General features: G+C 47.8%; 2 protein-coding genes across 3 annotated transcripts; one reads left to right on the top strand and one right to left on the bottom strand.

Annotated features, from left to right (window-relative positions):
* Positions 1-757: 757 nt before the first annotated feature.
* Positions 758-3,156, bottom strand: LOC6595053. Its single transcript, XM_002020371.2, has one exon. The coding sequence runs from the start codon at positions 3,137-3,139 to the stop codon at positions 857-859; it is 2,283 nt and encodes a 760-aa protein (XP_002020407.2). The 5' UTR covers positions 3,140-3,156; the 3' UTR covers positions 758-856.
* A 13,022-nt stretch (positions 3,157-16,178) lies between these two features.
* LOC6595055 lies at positions 16,179-16,908 on the top strand. Of its 2 annotated transcripts, none has more exons than XM_002020373.2 (2): positions 16,179-16,700; positions 16,771-16,908. In XM_002020373.2, the coding sequence occupies exon 1, from the start codon at positions 16,243-16,245 to the stop codon at positions 16,675-16,677; it is 435 nt and encodes a 144-aa protein (XP_002020409.1). In that variant the 5' UTR covers positions 16,179-16,242; the 3' UTR covers positions 16,678-16,700; positions 16,771-16,908. The 2 variants fall into 2 exon arrangements, with proteins under 2 accessions (XP_002020409.1, XP_026851035.1); XM_026995234.1 differs by having other exon boundaries at positions 16,768-16,908.
* The last annotated feature ends 1,456 nt before the right edge of the window (positions 16,909-18,364 follow it).

The following is an 18,364-nucleotide window of genomic DNA, read 5'->3' as shown; positions in this document are numbered from 1 at the left end:
GCACCCCCCACCTTCTGCATGCCGGACCTCTGTGTGTGGTCTCCAGGTGAGGGCCAAGGATGCCGAGATGATGGGGGATTCTGACGTTTATTTGCCCCGTGTCTGGCATTTTCATTATGCCATAATTATGAGGGCGATAAAGCAGCGCCGTGTTTGCTTTTCGGCACATGAAAACGGTAAACGGAAATGGACGCCATTGTTGTCTGTCGTGTGTCGTCTGTCGGGTGCTTGCTCGTCGATTGCGCTCCCAGTTATCGGCGCTTCCACTTTCAATTAATATTTTAATAAGCAGCCTTTTTGCCGTTTGGCAGGCGGATAACGCAATTTGGCCTTACCACGCCCCGCTGCACACGAAGCAGAAAGCAGGCCACGGCACGGCCTGACACAACAGCCGCAGAAGGTAAGCACGGCCACAGAGGAGGAGCAGCAGCAGAGCTGGCCAAGGCAAAAGCGGCTTTAATAATTCAGCCACACTCGTATATGGGTACCTGCGAGTCTTGACCAATGCGCAGGGCCTGCATGGCCAAGAGCGGAAACGGAAATGCGTCCATGCATAACAATTTTACATAGAAGAAGAAGGTGGAGAAGCCTGCTGGACATGTGAGCAACGGCTGGCAGACCACAACTACAGTTTCAATTAAATAAGGATTGTGGTGGAGGAGGACGAGAAGGATGAGGGCGAGTGGTCGAGGCAGACACTAACTGAAGTTGGAGAGTAATTGGAAAATTTTAAATTGTAATTAAACATCTACAATTTATTTACCTCAAGGTTCTACAATAATATTGTGTTTCAAAAAAAGACAGAGCTGCACATTAGTTTTCTTCAACCAGTTGTTCTCTGCTCCAAAAAACATGTCTATTTTCTCCGAGTACGAAGTGTCTTGTTGATGCTGAAGCCCGTGTCGCGGTAGGCGGCCGGCATGTAGGCGTAGAAGATCTCGCCTGGCGGCGCGTCACACAGGGGCGAACGCATGGCGGAGAAGAACACTCGTCCCACTGACATGAGGGCCTCCACAAAGAGGTTCGTCTGGTGTTCTCGGAGGTACTTGGAGAAGTTCTTTGAGGGCCGCTGATGCCGGGCGTTTGGCAGGCTGGGCGGCTTTACCAGCGGGTAATTCATGAGTTCATACAGGAGAGTCATGTGGAAATTGTTATGTAAATAGCTGCGCTTCCGCTCGGCCGGGGTGTAGCGCTTGCCGTAGCGCGAGCAGATCCACTCGAGGAGGTACGGCACGGAGTGAACGTTGGGCAGAGTGGGCAGGACATAGTGATGATCCTTTCCGACAGTGTCGAGTCCCTTTTTCAGCATTCTTTTCATCAGAAGGATATCCTCTGGGTCGTAGTACTGCTGGCCAAAGTTCAGGCGGCTTTCCTTCTTGAGCTCTGATTTGCGGAGCACCAATCGTTCGTATTCCTCATTGAAGATTTCTGTATCCTTGGCGAACACGCGCTTGGCTGCTCTGTCCACCAAATTGCTCACGGAGTCGTCTTCCTCTCTATTAAGGGCGGCGTTCAGGAACTCGCAGTCCTCGTCCAGGGCCTTCAAAAAAGCCGCTTTCAGCCTCAAGTTCTGGTCGTCCAAACGAGTGGCCTTCGAGGGTCCAAACAGCCGGCGATAGTTGAACTTGAATTCCGCAGCTTTTTGTGTTCCCACCTCAAACACCTTCATGCTGTCGCTGCAGCTTTGCGACTGAGGAGGAGAAGGAGCAGAAGGAGCATTCTCCTTGTCCCCATCATTGCTCAGCTTCTCATCCTCGTCGCCAAGCTTCAGAAACTGCATCAAGCTGCTGGGGCGTCCAAGTCGCTTGCCCGTGCACGGCACTGGCAGACCGTTCTCCGGGTCGTACATCTCACAGCTCGCACAATCCATCGGCTCCAACTTGAAGCCTCGACTGCAGTGTGGGATCACAGGTTTCACTCCCTGTAGCAGTCTCACATGTGAGGAGCCATCGCCATCCCCATCGCCACCGCCACCGCCACCGCCACCGCCAGATCGTTTGCGTAGACACAAAATGTTCGCATTCATCGGTGCACCATCACAGGCGCAGCTGAACAGCTGCTTCCTGGTCGAGGCCTGGCGTGTCCTCGTCGCCATCTCGTGGAACTGCGCCTGGCAGCAGGCGACCATCTGCTCCAGCTCGGAAATGACCTGCTTCCGTCGCCGTTGCTGTAGTCGGTTCGGGGCGGTGAGCAGCTCCTCGCACTGCTGCTTCTTCAGTGCCTCCAGCTGGACCTTCAGCGACTTCTCCATCTCTCTGATGCGCTGGTGGTGGGTGCACAAGGCCTCCACGTCATGGGCGGGGAGCTCGGCCGCGTCGAAGGAGGCAATGATGTTGCGGATCTCCTCGTAGAGAATGGAGCGGGATATGCGGTGGGCGTCGCTAATGACGTAGTGGCCAAACCAGCGGGATAAGAGCGGTGATTCGCCCGCCTCCCGGGGTGTTTCACCCAGCATAGCCGGACGGGCGGGAACTTCGGACATGATGTTCATAGTGGGCCGCCAGGGCCGGAAGGCTGGAGGCTCCTGGAAGTACGGCGATAGTGGACGTGTTAGATCCATCTTCTTTGGGTTCCGTTTCTCAGTCTCTGATCGAAGGTCGTCAAGCCTTTGGCTCTGCTTCTGAAGTGGCTCCGCATTGACATTGGCCATGTCCGTTTGGGTGTCATTTGGAAGCGGCAGCACGCGATCCAGCTCCTGGAGGGTGGGGTACAGGTCCAGCCAGAAGATGGCCGACATGATGATCTGCTCGTTGACGTCATAGGCTCGACCGTGGGCCTCCGTCTTGTAGCACATCTCCATGAGGAACCAGAGAAAGGCCAGGTTGTTGCCTCTGCTCATGCGCATCAACTTTATCAGCGTTTTCTTGGACGGTCGGGGACGCAGCCCAATGACCTCCACCAAACGACACGTTCGCCGAGTCGTCCACTGCTCCATGTCATCGCGCAGCGCATCGCTTATGGCCAGAGCTGCGTTCATCTGCGGTTTCGATAAGTTGCGATACCACCCGGCTTCAATACATGCCAGCTCGCTATCGACTTCGAGTCCCAGGTGCTTTTGGATGTATCGAAGGGTTTGCAGCCCCTGGGGATCGCGATCACGACTCGAGCATCGCTCAGATCTTCCTGGATCTTCCTTCATATTACGTGGAGATTGAATTTCGTCCTACTAAAAATTAGTGTTACTAAAACCGAAAACGAATCAATTGAAAAACTGAGTATGTCAGTTTTGTGAAAGTGTTTGAAGTGTTGGGCAATGCCTGCCAAAACTGTCTCATGCCCAAGTTTCCTTCACCCTCCACTCAAAGATAAATGATTTGGCGCCAGTCCGAATGACGTCTGTCCTTTCTCCCGCTTTCAGCCTCACACGGGTCCTGGTCCAACTCTGAATGTCCGTCCTGCCATCGTCCAAAATGCTATAAATTGCCCTCGTGTGCGAATGTCGCCTAAGTGTTTTCCTTCTATTCTATTCTTGTGGCGCACAGATTTTGGTGGGTGGAGGTGGAGGCGGATGCGGAGTCTGAGTGTATCATTAATTTATTAGCAAGCCAAATCGGTATGTTTGTCCTTTCGCGCACGCTCGCTCTCACACGTGTTCCCCACGTGTCCTTTCGGTCGAGCAGGTCCTTCACAATTAGCTCCACTCCGGGTCTGGGTCCTGGTCGCTGTTTCCTTGCTGGTTCCTCTTTAGCGTCTTTGATATGCCATATAATTTATGACTTTCTACTGTCAATTAAATTCTTTAGAAAATGACAGTTTTGCCATTTGCCAACAACGTGATCCCCTGTTTTCGGTTCTATTTCGGGGCCGATGCCGGTGCCGGTTCCTAAGCAGGTCGAAATGATTTATGCACCGACGGGTTGACAGTTCGGGCCCTGCTTTGGCCACCATCTTTGTCGTCGTTCCCTTTCATGCTCATGTCCTTTGTCTTGTTCCTGTGTGATTGGAAGAGCTTTTCGGGCTAGTTTTCGGTCCTTTTTCCGTCCTCCGGCCACCTCCGGCACGTGCCCCACGCCTGCAGAGTTCTTTATGTTAATGACCCGAACCGGCTTAGGTTCCTCTTCCTGCTCTGCCTCCCTTCTGCGAGGGTTCTGAGGCTGCTGCTGATGTGGCAATTGGCATGTGTTTCTTCTCATTTTGGGCAGGCTTTTCTTTCCTTTGGGCCAGCATACCTAGGCGGATGCTAGATGTTAATAATAGATATGCTCGCATTGTCAGGTGAACTTATCGCATCGGTCATATATCAAGGAAATTAAAGTGGTTCTCCGGCACACTGAAGGAGTACGGTACGGGATCTACGGGCTCCACGGGGCCTGAAAGCCTTTGACAAGTTTTCGTGTTTTCCAGTGTTTTCCTTTGGATTGCGTGACAGGCTGCGGGGCTTTTGGAATTGCTATAGTTACCATTACTTTTACTGTTACTTTTGCCACCACAGGTGCACCCACCCAGAACCAGGACACGACTGCCTGCCAGGACACACACACCAAATGAATTTCACAAGATTTATGGCAGCTCATCCGTTATTGATGTCGCCGAAAAAAATACGAATATATCCATACATAAATGGGGTTTTTTGTGCCTCCAACAGGGATTGAGGTGGACTTTTTCGGGGTTACGGGAACTACCATCAGATTTTTTAATTGCAGTTCGTTCTACTCATACTCAAAAAATTCATTTCTTGCTGCCTTTTTTCCCCTTGAATTCTAACGAAATTTCCAGCGGTTAAAGCAATCTCAAATGCACCTCGAGAACCACACTTTTATGGTCCAGACCAAAAAAACACACATACGGAAAAATATCCGCAACAGCCTTCGCCCTCCGCCACATCCTTTCTCGGCCTCGAGTCTGCGGCTTGGTCCTTTCCCAAATCAGATTTTCGTGCCTTTTGCGCCTGAACGCGTCCGCTGTTTTCCTTAACAATTTGCGCTCCAGTGAATCAGCAACTTCACCTAGATGTGCCACCAGCCACGAGCCACGAGCCACGAGGAGGAAGGTACGTACAGGAGATTTCCATTGAGGCTGGGAAATGCCGCAAGCCAGGCTTAGGCTAAGTCGTTTTGTGGGCGTTCGCTGTCTGGCTTTATGGCATCACGTGCGCCCAGCCCCCAGACCGGGACTCGGGTTTGGATTATAAAGTATATGTGTGTACGTATGTAAAAATATGCATGGGATGTTTTGCTCGCGGCGCACTTAACTTATCTAGGAATGAATGGCTCGGCTGCTATTGCCAGAGGCCAAGCCAAAACCAAAACCTGAACCAAATCCAGAACCAGTCCAAGAACGTCACTGGTATTGAAGGAAAACTGTTGCTGGAAGTGCTTAGCACGTGTGTGTTTGTTTGTTTGTGTGAGAGAAGGGTGTGTGTGGAGTGAAGCCATCTTGACAACTTCCCATTATTCAGATACAACAGACTCCCCTCCCGCACAGAAACAGATACACACATACACGAAAACAGATGGAGATACAGATACTGAAGGCTGCGACTGTAAGAGTGAAAGCTTGTTCCTCGTATTCTGCGCATATTTTTTACCCCTTGGCGTACTTTAACGAGCTCCTAACTTTATGTTTGTTTGTCATGTACACATTTTGTTTTTATTGGGGGGTTGCTTAAGTGAAACATTTTTAAAGCATACTTTGAGGCGTTGGAGGGTGCTCCCTGACTCCTGCTCTTGCTCTTGCTCCGCCGTTCAACAGTTTTTTTGGGGGCTAATGCGAGAAACCCCAAAAACACCATGGGTCCCCGGGTCCCGGGGCCTGCTTTTTGCCTGCTTCTGTTTTTCTGCTTTTCTGTTTGCTGTTTGCTGTGTGCGCCATTTGTTTATAAATTTAATTTGTCTTAGGCAAAAACCTCTGACGACTTGTTGACTTATGGGGCCAAAGTTTTCCGTTCCGGTTTGTTGCTGCCAAATGTATTTTGCATACAATACAGACTCGTATTTATCCAAGATTTAATGCATGGCAACGCATTCTGAACAAGCCCCGGAGTAAATGGGAATTCATCCATTCTTGCATCCAGAATTTATGAAGCTTCCAGTACGACTTTACTATGTGTCTGTAGGAACACATTTCGGAGCGGAGCCAAATGCGAACAGAGCTTGGCTAACATACACAAATTGTGGCCATGCATCTGAGCCAAACAATGATTTGTAATATGCAAAATTCCCACTCTCTGCAGGAGAACTATCACTTCGACCCCTATCCTTACTTGTGTGTGTGTGTCTGTGGGAAGGGGAGGTTTTTGTGACTTGGTATTTTATGCGTTATTGAATTTCACTTAAAGGCAACTCATGCTTGCTTATTTATACTCGTACTCGTACTCGTATTCGCATTGTCTGTGTGTGCCCCAGAACACAAAATCGTACCAATATCACTTGAGTCGAGTTTGGGCCTTGGCAGCCCTCCTCTTTGAGGGTTGGCTATGTTGTCGGAAAGTATTTTCTGGCATGTGGCTTGTCCATTGGGAGGACCAGCAACCGAGCATACTCGTATTCATATTTGAATGAGTTAAAAGGTAACTTACTCATAAATAGGTCAGGGGAAAACTTTGCAAAGACCCATTTCATTTGAAACTGTTCCATTTAGGGAAGTTTCCATAAACATTTTTCGCATACAATTGCGAGCAACAATCTGGAGATGGAAAAACTATCCATCCTCCCATAAGCATGGTTCAAGAGCTGAGGTGTCGACGAAAGTTTGGACCAATTAGGAGAGCTTCCATTTCAGCTCAAGACTGCCAGAATATAAAATTACACATTACGCAATCACAAATTGTCCACATTTTTCAGGTGGTTGATACAATTTTTGGTCAACATAAAAGTTCACTTTATTTAGTTTTTGGAGAGGAATCACTTTTGTACCTACTATATAATCACCAAGGGCATACGAGCGTATCTAGTTGGAGCATAGTTTTACACAATTAAATGATAATTGTTATTAATTACAATGGACACCAGCACCAACACGAACACCTAAAACTACAGCAGATATAGTAACTAAAAACACACAAATCCACATCTACAGCCACATCTACAGCCACCTCCACAGCAGCTACAGCTACAGTGCTAGGAACCACCAAGGGCATACAAAATGTTCAAGCGTACCCGTACTTTTGAGCCAATTGAGCCAGAACAACAACTCCAGCTCCGACACCAAACACCTTAACTACAACAACAACAGAAACTAATAAAAGTACACCACTACCAAAGGGAGCAACTACAATACTGTATACTGGGAATCACCAAGGGCATATGAAATGCTAGAGCATAGTTTTGGGCCAATTGACAAAAGCGTCAAACTGACACGACCGTGGCAGCACACACACACACACTCTAAACAATTGCCAAACAAACACTCGCACTCACTCGCAGGAATACACCCACACAGATAGTAACGCTGCAACGTGCGAGAGAGTGTGTGGATGGGCGCCAAAAGGTATGCTAGCATCGGCAGACGGTCGGCACTAACTGAAATTAAACATGAAAAATGCAGCACCAACGAACAGATAGAGGTGGGTTGTACTGGCAGATGTAACTGCCAGAAGTTGTATCTGTTGGCAACTGAAAAATACTAGCAACTAGCAGCCCAAACATGCAGCCCCATGCGCAGGCAAAGGCGCATCCACATCCACATCCACAGGCGGTGCTGATGGTTCCGAATATGGTATATGGTAAATTATGTAGCACGCCAAATTTGAAATGCAAACAAAGACCAGGCTTCTCCTGGTTTTCGCATCCCATCCCATATGGCTCATGCAGAGGATTGAATGATGAGAATGGGCTCGCTGCATTCCGTTCCCGGAAACGGATTCGCCACCTAAATAATTGAGTAAATCTCCGGGAGCAGCCAAGGTTTTATGGAACAAAGTACACAGTCATCTCCAGAGATTTTTCTTGGGAAAACAACAATTGAAAAGCCAGTTCTGCTGAAAACCCGGACTTGGCAGCATGAAATGTTGTTTGTCGTCACGTTGGGAACACTCCATTAAGCTAGTCAGTAGTATGCATCGGGCAGTCAAAAAGTTTGGCCAACAACAGATATAAAAGCAACTAGCGGTCATTTCTGGCTACAAAATACGAAAATGCAAATTATGAGTGCCATCAGGGGAAGATTGCCGGCAAAGTGCTCCCAGGAACGACTGCTGATGCGCAGCTAATTGCCACCAAAATGCACATTAAAGCGCATTTCTCGGTCATAACCAGACCAATCCCAAAAACCAACCAGCCATCTCCCCACCATCTCTTTCTCTCTGGAGGTGCGCTCTTTTTCTGCTTTTTGTTCCCATTTCCGCTGCACACAATGTTGTATTTTATCATCCGGGTCTTGCCATCCTGGCATCCTGGACATTCGCCCTCGGATTGCCTCCGTTCCGGCAGCTGTAATCAACTTGCTGAATTAGCATTATAAATGTGAAAATGTGGAAAGTTAGATAAACGCTGGGAGATGCAAGCTGGGAGATGGGAGCTGATCTATCCGCTGGGATGGGGCCATCCGCAAGTGACTCATTAGCAAGCACAGCGTGAACTGCACTTAATGTGCTCCGCTTGCAATTGCAATGGCAATTGTTTTTCGGAATTCCGCTCCTGTGGCTGCACTTCATTGTAGTGAGCGAGCGGTCTGGTGATCCGGGGATTTGGACCGCCGTTCCATACAACCGCAGTAGCAGCTAGAGCTCTGTGTCTCTCTCTCGGACAATAGATACATAAATAAGAAGCTGACAAAGCAGCAGGAGCAGGAGCAGCTGCAACGGAGGACAATGTCAACGAACAGACATGCAAATTCCAGCAGAAAACAACTGAAACTCGTAAAAGAAGAAACCCAGATAACCTCAACTTTGCTACTTTGTGAGCGAAATGTAAAACAGAAGTGATATAAGCATCCACAAGGAGCATGGGGGAAGGGGAGAGGGATGAGGGAGCTGGCAGTATTGATGTGTGGCACTCTCCATAGGCCATAAGCAACTTCTCAGACTTACAGCTGCCACTCCACTCCACACGAATGCTATGCTGTTCACTTTGTAGCAGCTCTGCCTGATCCCAGATGAACAAATGGCTCTTCAACAAAAAGCAAGAGTTTCCAGAGTAGAGCAGAGCCAGAGAAAGAGCCAAATAGGTGACTAAAAGAATGCAACCTAGTGAGCCGCAAACACAGCCACAGAACAGAACAGAGTCTGAAGCTAAAACTGAAGAAATCCTGGCAAGGGAATGCAGAGTCCTTCACTGACTTTGCTTTGTTGCAGAAGCACACAGCGTGCAGCACAGCGGCATGTGTCAAAGGGAGACGAGACGAGACGGAGGCAGACCCAGGAGCACTGGAAAACATTTACGCCTCCGTCTGTGTGGTGCGTGGTGGCCGACAACGACAACGACAACACCAACGACAACGGAAGTGCTCGCTAAATTGCAGAGGACCATGGGAGCAGCGGAGGCTTTAAAAAGGTCACAACTTGGTTAGCGTGACATGCTCGAGCTGCCACTGCCACTGCTCTGCGACTGCTCGACTACAAGCAAACATACGAGCTGCACTTGAACGCCTTCCTGGCGCACGTTGCGTATACGTGATGTTTGCTTTGTTATAGCCTAGAAGGAGACGGAGAAGGAGGCTGGAAGCTACGCCAGGGGGGAGTGAAATAAGGATTTTGATTGTATTCGTAGATCCGTCTATCAATTTATTTACCATTCAGTCCTCTCGGGGGAACTGTGACTGAAGAGTATTCACACATCGACCACTTATCCTTACACTTTGTTTAATGTTTGCTTAGCCTTGACCACTGCACAAAATGGTACTTAAATTATTTTAATGCATTTGAAGTTATTTCGACCCCTTTGTTGCCGTTCCGCCCGGCCCCAAATGACACACAAAAATATTTAACACGCCCGGCCGGTGATCCAGCAAACTTTTGTGGCACGCAGCTGGCAAGTGGCAAGAAAAGTCCGAGTCCCAGTCCCAGTCCGAGTGCTACAATAAAAGCAACATTGTTGCCACAATGAAATGTCCTGTCATACGTACGAAAGTGGCCGACTTGAGAGAATGTTGAACGCCTTCGCTTCGCCTTGGCCAAGCGAAAACAAGTTTTCGGAGCGAGTTGCCCCTTCATTCCTGCCCCTTGCCACATGCCACTGCTACAGCCACGTTCTTTTTTGCTTTCTTTCCCTTTGGCTAATGCCGGAAAATCGAAAGTGGCCGGGACAAGAAAGGACACATGTCCTTTGGCGAAATTTGTGCTGCTCTTAAAATCATTTGTCTGCCGCAGCCACAAAAGATACTCCTCCTCCCTCACCCCTGCACGCCCGCCCTCTCGCAGTCAATTTTAAAAAGTGCCGCAGCATATAATGTGCTCTGCTCTGCTATGCTCTGCCTTTTGCGAGTAACTGCTTCCCGCGGATACACATAATGGCGGATGGCGGTTGTCGGTTGGAGGAGAAGCAAACACCCGAAGGACCTGCCGGATTATGTTATCCACACACACACAAACATAATTAGATTGCGGCTCCGTCGCAGCATTCAAAGCAAACCAAATTCAATTATGCCTGTATTTGACATTGCAATCCCTTGATGAAAGGTTCTGTTCTGCTTATACGCAGGACACGTCCAAGTGGAAGGATGAAATTCCACAAACCAGCAGTAATTTCCCTCCGTTTCAATTATGCAAAGCATCCATTCATGCATCAAATATTTTTAATGTCTTTAATTGCTACATCGACCATTCATCAGATAAAGAGTACAAATAGGGGAGAAACGATAGTTCAATGGGTCGATACTTTAGATACCCTCGAAGATCCAATGTATCTATGGAAGTGTTGATGATACCTACTGTGATTCGATCTTTCATCTATGGGAATGTGTGCAAAATAGACAGTATAGTCGGATACAAACATTTTCTCAGAATCATAATACCATCTACCATCTAGGGTGTAAAAAGTATGCACCCGCCTTTATATAAGCAAATCAATTACGGCTCATGATTTTTTCAGTGGCTCACTTTACTCGTATGTAATTATGCAGCAACAACATCTATGGCCAGCTTAATTGCGCGGAATAAATTATGGATTATTGATTTAGTTACTGGAGAGCGGACAGGGCGGGAAGGAGAGCAGGAGAGCAAGCGGAGGCACTGTAATTGAAATGTACGTGACTCAGATCCGGGGATCGGGGGATTGGCTGGCTGGATGGCAGAAGCAGGAGATCTGGCCCCAGAGTGCACTCAAGTGCAGAGTTATGCCACTGACTAGAAAACTGCCAACAGACAACAAACAGAACAGCAAAACGGAGGACAGACACTCGCGGAATGCGAAATGAGTCAGGACGGAGCAGGAGCCCCTGCTGTTGGCCACCCCTCTTTTCAGCCATGTTGTTTGCGGCTTAATGCATCGAGTGAAAGAGAGAGAGCAGCAGAGCAACAACAAAACAAAAGTCCAGCGCTGAAATTTGCCATAAATACGGAAGTGTGCGACTTACTTGAAACTTTTGCTGCTGCTGCTTCTGCTGCTGCTGCTGCACGAGGATACAAAGAGTCAACCCACATTCAGAGTGGTTCTGCGGGGTCAGGGTGTGGACTGTCGGAGTGGCAGGAGCGCCAGGAGTGCCACGAGGTGGGTGTTGTACTGGAGGTGGGCCTGCAAAAGTTTTGGCTTTTAAATGGCTTTTACTTTTTTGCCGTATGGCTCCCAGTGGCATAATAAAATACAAAGGTAAATCGAAGTAGAAGCAGCAGCCGCAGCAAAACTGCCTGCTCTTCACTCTCCTGCTGTGGTCGGTCACCTATAGAACGTAAAATTTCATGCGCTCCCCTAGATGAAGATGAAGACGAAGGAGACTTCAGGAGCAGCAGCAGCAGCAACAGCAGCTCCTCTTCATAATCATCAGGTCTCAGCTGTAGAAAGAATCAACCGAGCCCAGGTTGGACAAAAAGTTTCGGTCACCAAATTGTTATTAATTGAGCTTTATAGTTTTCCGAAAGAAACTTCGTTAAACATTTACTTACCATCACCGGGGCCGTCACCGTCACCGTCTCCTGGGGCAGCGCAGCGTTCGTAAATGTTAATAGAGTTTACTGAATAATGCAGCCATCGGGGAGACACGTTAATGGCGCTGCAGAACGGTGAGGGAATACTAACGAGATGAGTGGCGATGCCATGGCCGCCGAAGAAGTAGGTCGTTGATGGTATTCTCTACTGGTAATATCATTTACGAAATAATTAAGACATCTGGTATATTTTAGTGGCACTAAAAGAGATACGAACTAAGGAGAAATCTAAGCAGTAGGTTCTTTAAAAGAAGAGGCACGAAGAAGGTACGACTGGAATGTGAGTATCTCTTGTGCCACTAACGAGATTCTCTCCTAGAGAGCAGACAGACGGACCTTCACAATGGCCAAGAACCAAAACTAATTTGAGATTGCCGTGCTGCAGACTTTCCCCCCTCCCACACGCACAGTGGGGGGCGTGCCCTAATCCTGACGAGCAATCCGCCCCGAGGTGCGTCCAATTTTTGGCGCCTGCATTAATCGAGTTTCTGTTTCCTTTACCTTTGTAAGTCCCCAACAATGGCCGCAGCCACAAAGAGCCGGGGCAGGACCTTCTATTAACCAGATGAAGGTTATTTCATTTGCTTTTAATTTAGTTCGGGGCTCGGCCAGAAGGGTTCCAAAGAAAACCAACCCAACTGAGCCTTTTGTTGCTCCTTCGGCTACCTGTTGCTACGGGCCGTCTGGCGGCTTGGCCTGGCTTAAATCGGAATGTAATCCCTTCTGATTTCTTAATACCCGACGTCCCACATAAGCACATACACACCCTCACACACACAAAAACGAACTAATTTTGTAATGCCCCAACATACCAGCAAGGTATGTACAGATGTCCTGACTGCGGACAATGGGCCCCGGCAAGGACACAATTTGTTTCGTACTCGTTTCTCTGTCTGCAAATGCGTGTATGCGAATGGGAGTGCAACTTAGTCGAAATGCGTATACAATGGCAAATGGCTGTAGCTATAGCTGGAAACAATAGAGTCCCCTGCCCAGATGCTGCCTCATTAATCGGCTCTAATTAGGCGTGCCCCGGATGCCGTCGGACTTCCTGTCGAACGCATCCTGGCAGGCGTCTAAATGGCCACTGGAGCCATCACAATCAATTAGACAGAAAGAAACAATTCATGTTGAGGCGATAGCTATCCCGGCAAATTACGCATACGCACTGTGAGGCTTTGTGCTTTAAGATCTTGATTGGCAGCAGGCCAAAAATTCGCACAAATCAAAAAAGATCAATGGCTACGTCCTGGACCAGAACATTTCGCATTGGCAGTTCCTGTTTTTGCTCGGTTTCGCTTGTGAATTGAGCCGAGACCCGCGTGTGTGATGGCCCCCGTCCGCATCAAAGGAGTGATGAAAGGCACTGGCTTGGTTGCGGCCAGAGCCCCACCATGTTCGTGATGGGAACTGGACAACACTTTGGGTACGAGATGCGATTGCAATCGCTGGAGTATGGCCGTTACCATTGCCATGGCTCTAGGTCCGAGGTCTGCCCGAAGGCTGGCATTAGGCGGGAGAGCTGGTTTGGCAGCCGCAATTTACCCAGTGGCCTCATCATCATCACTCAATGCTGCAGTTTTGGGGAATTTTGAGTGCCCAACTGTGTCGATAATCAATCAACGTGCCTGTTTCTCCTCCAGCCACGGCTTCCGTGCATCGGTGGAACATTCACTTAAGCCAGTTGGGCCTTCCTCTCGATGGCGATGGGGAACATACTCGTCGTATCCATGCAGCATCCTAGGTGCTTGCCAGGTGCTTCCGCCTCGACGCCAAAGTTCGAAGCTTTGCTTAGTGGCAAACAAATAAACAGAACCGAACTGAACTGAACTGAAGACGAAGATGAAGAAGGGCTTTGTTTTTAGGCAGCTGGCAGCATCCAGCTTCCAGCTTCCATTGTGGCCTGGACTCCTGCCAAGAAATTGATTTATATTGTTCGGAAAGTTCTGTTTTCTCAAGCAGCAACTACTTCGGAGAGCACTTTGGCTGGTGGCGGCGGTGCTTTCATTGTTCAAGGACTTAATGAGCGAAACTTTCAGCTTTCAGATTTCAGCAAGCCATCAGCATGATTCATTTAGCATATCTGAAGATTCCAGAGCTCCAGCTCGTTGGTCATGGAGTACCCAAGTCTGTTTGAGTTTCAGCAAATATCTTGGCCTTCTATCGATAGACACCGCACCGATGGACTAAGTTGCGATAATAGCACAGAGATGTCAACGCTGTTTCACGAGTAGGAGTGCCATCGGTGTTGCATGCCACCGGGCTGTGGGTCTGCTGGAAGACGATAAAACATTTTAACGAAAAGTGCACCCAGGAAACGAAAAAATATGGCAGGCGATAAAGGGGAGCCACTTTCCGGTTCGAGCTCCTGCCAAGGACTGCAGCAATTTATTATGATCATTTTGAATAATTCATAAAATGCGGCCTCTGCAAGGGAGCTCCGTACTCCCGTACTCTGTACTCCCGTACTCTGTGGTAGTGCTGTTGCTGCTGGCCCCAAATGTAAAAAGGTCCTTCCAAGCCCAGCCACAGTCGCATGACAAGTTAAGCCACAAGGGGACAATATCACTTTGCCTTTGCGTTTGCTTTTGCCTTGCCACAAGGAGTGGCACCAGAGAGAAAGCTAACAAGCAAAATATGTAACTAAATTTGTACTCCTCGTGCTCGGGCATGGGGTACGGGTACGTGTGTGGCATGCATCGTTTTTCATTCTACGGATTTATGATGAAGATGCTTTTAAAATGTTTCGACTGCGTTGCGATGCGAGGCGATGCCTGCCAGTGTCACTTTGGATTTTTCGGGGCCCGCAGGCAAGGCTTTTGCTTGGCCTTTTCCGCTTGCCTCATCCATTGTCCTTTTGAGTGGCCAAATGCGAAGGGAAAGACATCAGGTGGAAGGATATACTATAGATAGAGAGGGGGAGAGGGAGTCTGTAACCTCCGTTGAAATCTAATTTGATGCCACCGCCCCCTGCCACAGCCACCACACATCCATCCTGCTCCCCAAAGGCAAGCCAAAATGGGTTTTAGCGTACGATTTGTGGTCACGAACCCAACCCCGAACCCAAAGCCAAAGCCAACGCCAGCGCCAAAACTATACACCTGTCGTGGACCCAGATACCAATCCGAATACCAATCTCCTCCTGCCCCACACAGTCGAAGTTGATTGTGCTGTTGGCTGCTCTTCTTTTTCTGGCCAGCGGATTATGACCCTGATCTGGCCAGGTGCCGTTGCCGGTGCCGCCCCTGTCCGAGTAGATATGTGTATCATGTGCAGCTTTAGTTTCACTTTGCCAACTGCATGCCAATGCCGATGCGTTGTCCTTCTTGCTGCATGCCCCATCCGGCCTTGCCTCTGCCTCTGCACCTGCACCTGCACGACTGTGTGTTTGTTTGCTAACTTTCGGGTTACGCTTGGTTATTGGTTTATGGGTCTCATGTGGTTGTCTGCCCGGTGTGTCATTAATTCCGTGTTTTTGCATTCCTGCATTCGAGGAGCTTTCCATTGCCCAGCTATTGCTGCAATCTGCCGGATAAAATGAAGATGAAGTGACGCGAGGATTGAACTTGCTCTAGCCTGAAAGTGGTTTGGATGGTTGAGGGCCATTTTAAACGGATACCCTTTATTCCAATATATTTGCATGGAATTAAACAATCGCTGGGGAATAGTTGTATAACTATTTAGACTTATCTCCGAATTTTAAGCTGCCAATTGACCTACAAGCAAACACAATTCGTATCTGCTGGAATCCCCTTCAATGCGATTTTCAAGTAAAACAAATAAACCACGGCTTAAATATGTTTTTAAAAAACTATAATGCGGCTTAAACTCTTTTTAATTTTTTAATTTCTTTTCAGTGAATGGTATTAATGGTATAAATGATATAAATATATTGAAGCAAGTACCTAATCTTGCACTTTCACCAGAATCGATTAATATTTGCGCTGCAAATCGGAAGGATTGAGTCAAATGAGGACTCCTTGAATCTCTAATTGTGGCGCATGCCTACACATCCGAAGCATCCGACGATCTATAATTTCAAATATGAATCATAATAAATTATCTTTTGACAGCACATATTGTCTGAATCATCATCTAGAAGCTGGTCGCAGTAAGCTCTTAGAAAAATGCCAACTGGTACACATTGAACAACCACAGGAGTCAAACAAAAACGAAGTCAGAGTTCAATCTTATTCAAATTGAATTTTGCACATCTTACGACGATGGGGGACTTGGCAAGGAATCCTGACTCGCAGATCGAAAAGAGCGACCAGTGTCCAGAGTTCTGGGTTGGACACAGCAATCGGCACCTGGCCCAGACCGAGTTCATGCTATACCATATCCAGCCGGGCGTCTACTTCCGTGGCCGGTTCAAGGAACGATGCGAAGAGCGCGGCGTCAACGGCTGGTTTACTTGCAACGCGAAGGCGCAGCAGGTGTTTGGCGTTATGGAAGGCCGGATCAAGGACATACTTAGCATTCGCGGTTGGGTCGAGGAGTCCTGCATCCTCCAGCCCTTTGAGAAGAAGACAGTTTTCTCAACTTTCACGCTCTGCACCCAGCCGGAGTTCACGGCCTTCTCTTTGCGTCTCAGTTTACCGGTGAATAAGAAAAATCGACCGGTGAGCCGAGTGTTGCCAAGAACCAGGAAAAATTAAGAAAATAATCTACGACAGGACGCGTAAGTAAAGCAGAGATCGGCCTCAGCCTCGGCTTATAATTTTCACTCCTTTTCTATTTTATTTTAGTAGCGCTGCGATAAAGAAACGTAAATACATCCCATCCACAGTTTAGGAAGGCGAGCTGAAAGGTAAACAGCTAAGTTACAGCGATTATGGTTATAGATCTTTCATAATACTTAATATGGTTGACGATAATAAAAACATATAAATGCATAAAAAATCTTTTTTATTTTATCGTCTTAAGTTGTATTTTGGGACCCCAAGACTTTTTTCCAAATATTTTGTTCATCTTCTTACTTTTTGTATTGTTTTTTTTCTTGTGCATTTTCATTTTGATTTATTTTAGTATTCATGTCTTTTCAGTCTCTTTTTTTAAACCTGTATGATCTTCGCCAACGTTCCCGCTCAACTTACCGCCTCCTACCGCCGATAAGAACAAGCACTTAGAAAAAGTCGCTAGATGGCGGGCGAAGTCCAGTTGGAGTGGCGCCATATCTTTGAATATTTTTCCACAAAAATCCGCCAGGTGTCTTTTTAGCTAGTTCCAAACAAAAGCGTCCCGTGGCGCTGTTGTGCAATTTGTTGGTCATTTCCGTCCCAGTACTTGCGGTACTGTTAGGCGCGTTTCAGCTCGGTTCGGTTCAGTTGTTCCAGATAAAAAATGAACCAGTTAAAATATTTTTTGGCGCGAAACTCAAACGAAGACTCTCCTCAAATATCTAGACCGATCTACTTATAAAGAAAGTTAATATTACAAAAATCTTAAATTTTCATTTTGGTATCATAGAACCATTATAATGATCGTCAAGGGCATCTCAAGCCCTGGCTCCCGGACCAACTGTTCCTTTCATGATTAACGATGTATCTTACACTTGTTTTCCTCGCCTATTCTGGCTTATTCTTGCAGCTCCGAGACCACTCCACTCCATTCTGTTCGGTGAATGCTGCGTGGCGTGGCCCAAATTACATTAAAAATGCAAAAATTCATAAATTCATGACATGTCGCCGTTACTCCTCCGACTGTTACATGCCATACCCTTACCCCTAGCTCTCCATACTCTCTGCTTCTTTGAAAGGAAGTTATCTTGTTGCTGCTGTTGCTTCTGGTTGTTCCATTAGAGGAATTTCTCTTGGCCAAGTACACAACAAAATGGCGCATGCCAGGCGATGGCAAATGGTGGAGCACTCCCGCCACTTCCCCCTACATCAGTTCTCCTCCACCATTTGCCTGGGGTGTCCCTTAAAACGACTCGAGTTAATTATTCATGCAATGTCGTTGGCAGCACCAACCATCCAGCAGAAGGAGGAGCAGCAGCAGCAGGCGAGGGCAGGCAGCGCAGGACGACCCTTTTTAATATTTATGAACACAACCGATTCTCTAATTATAATTAGGAATTGAAAAGTTAGCACAAGGCACAGCAGCAACAGAAACAAGAGCAGTGGCAACAACAAAAACAACAAGGACAAAAAGCGAGTGGCACGCAACAAAAAGTTTGTGTGCACTGAATCATAATTAAAGGGGGGAGCACTGGAGTGGAGGCCGGCCCTGTTCTTCTTGGTTCTTGGGGGTGGTTCCATCTACTATGGGAAGGGGTGAAAACAGAAGAGAACAGAACACCGGCAAAATGGCGCACACAATGGCATTTTAATGGGGGGCGCACTC

Source organism: Drosophila persimilis, unplaced genomic scaffold, assembly GCF_003286085.1.
Source record: "Drosophila persimilis strain 14011-0111.01,24,50 unplaced genomic scaffold, DperRS2 tig00000000-arrow-pilon, whole genome shotgun sequence".
NCBI classification, from domain to species: Eukaryota; Metazoa; Arthropoda; class Insecta; order Diptera; family Drosophilidae; genus Drosophila; species Drosophila persimilis.
The sequence above is the reverse complement of the archived record's forward strand: the minus strand, read 5'-3'. Positions and strand labels throughout refer to the sequence as shown.

Coding starts and splice junctions, on each gene's coding strand:
- LOC6595055 (XM_002020373.2), top strand. CDS start 16,243: ATGGGGGACTTGGCAAGGAATCCTGACTCGCAGATCGAAAAGAGCGAC.
- LOC6595053 (XM_002020371.2), bottom strand. CDS start 3,139: ATGAAGGAAGATCCAGGAAGATCTGAGCGATGCTCGAGTCGTGATCGC.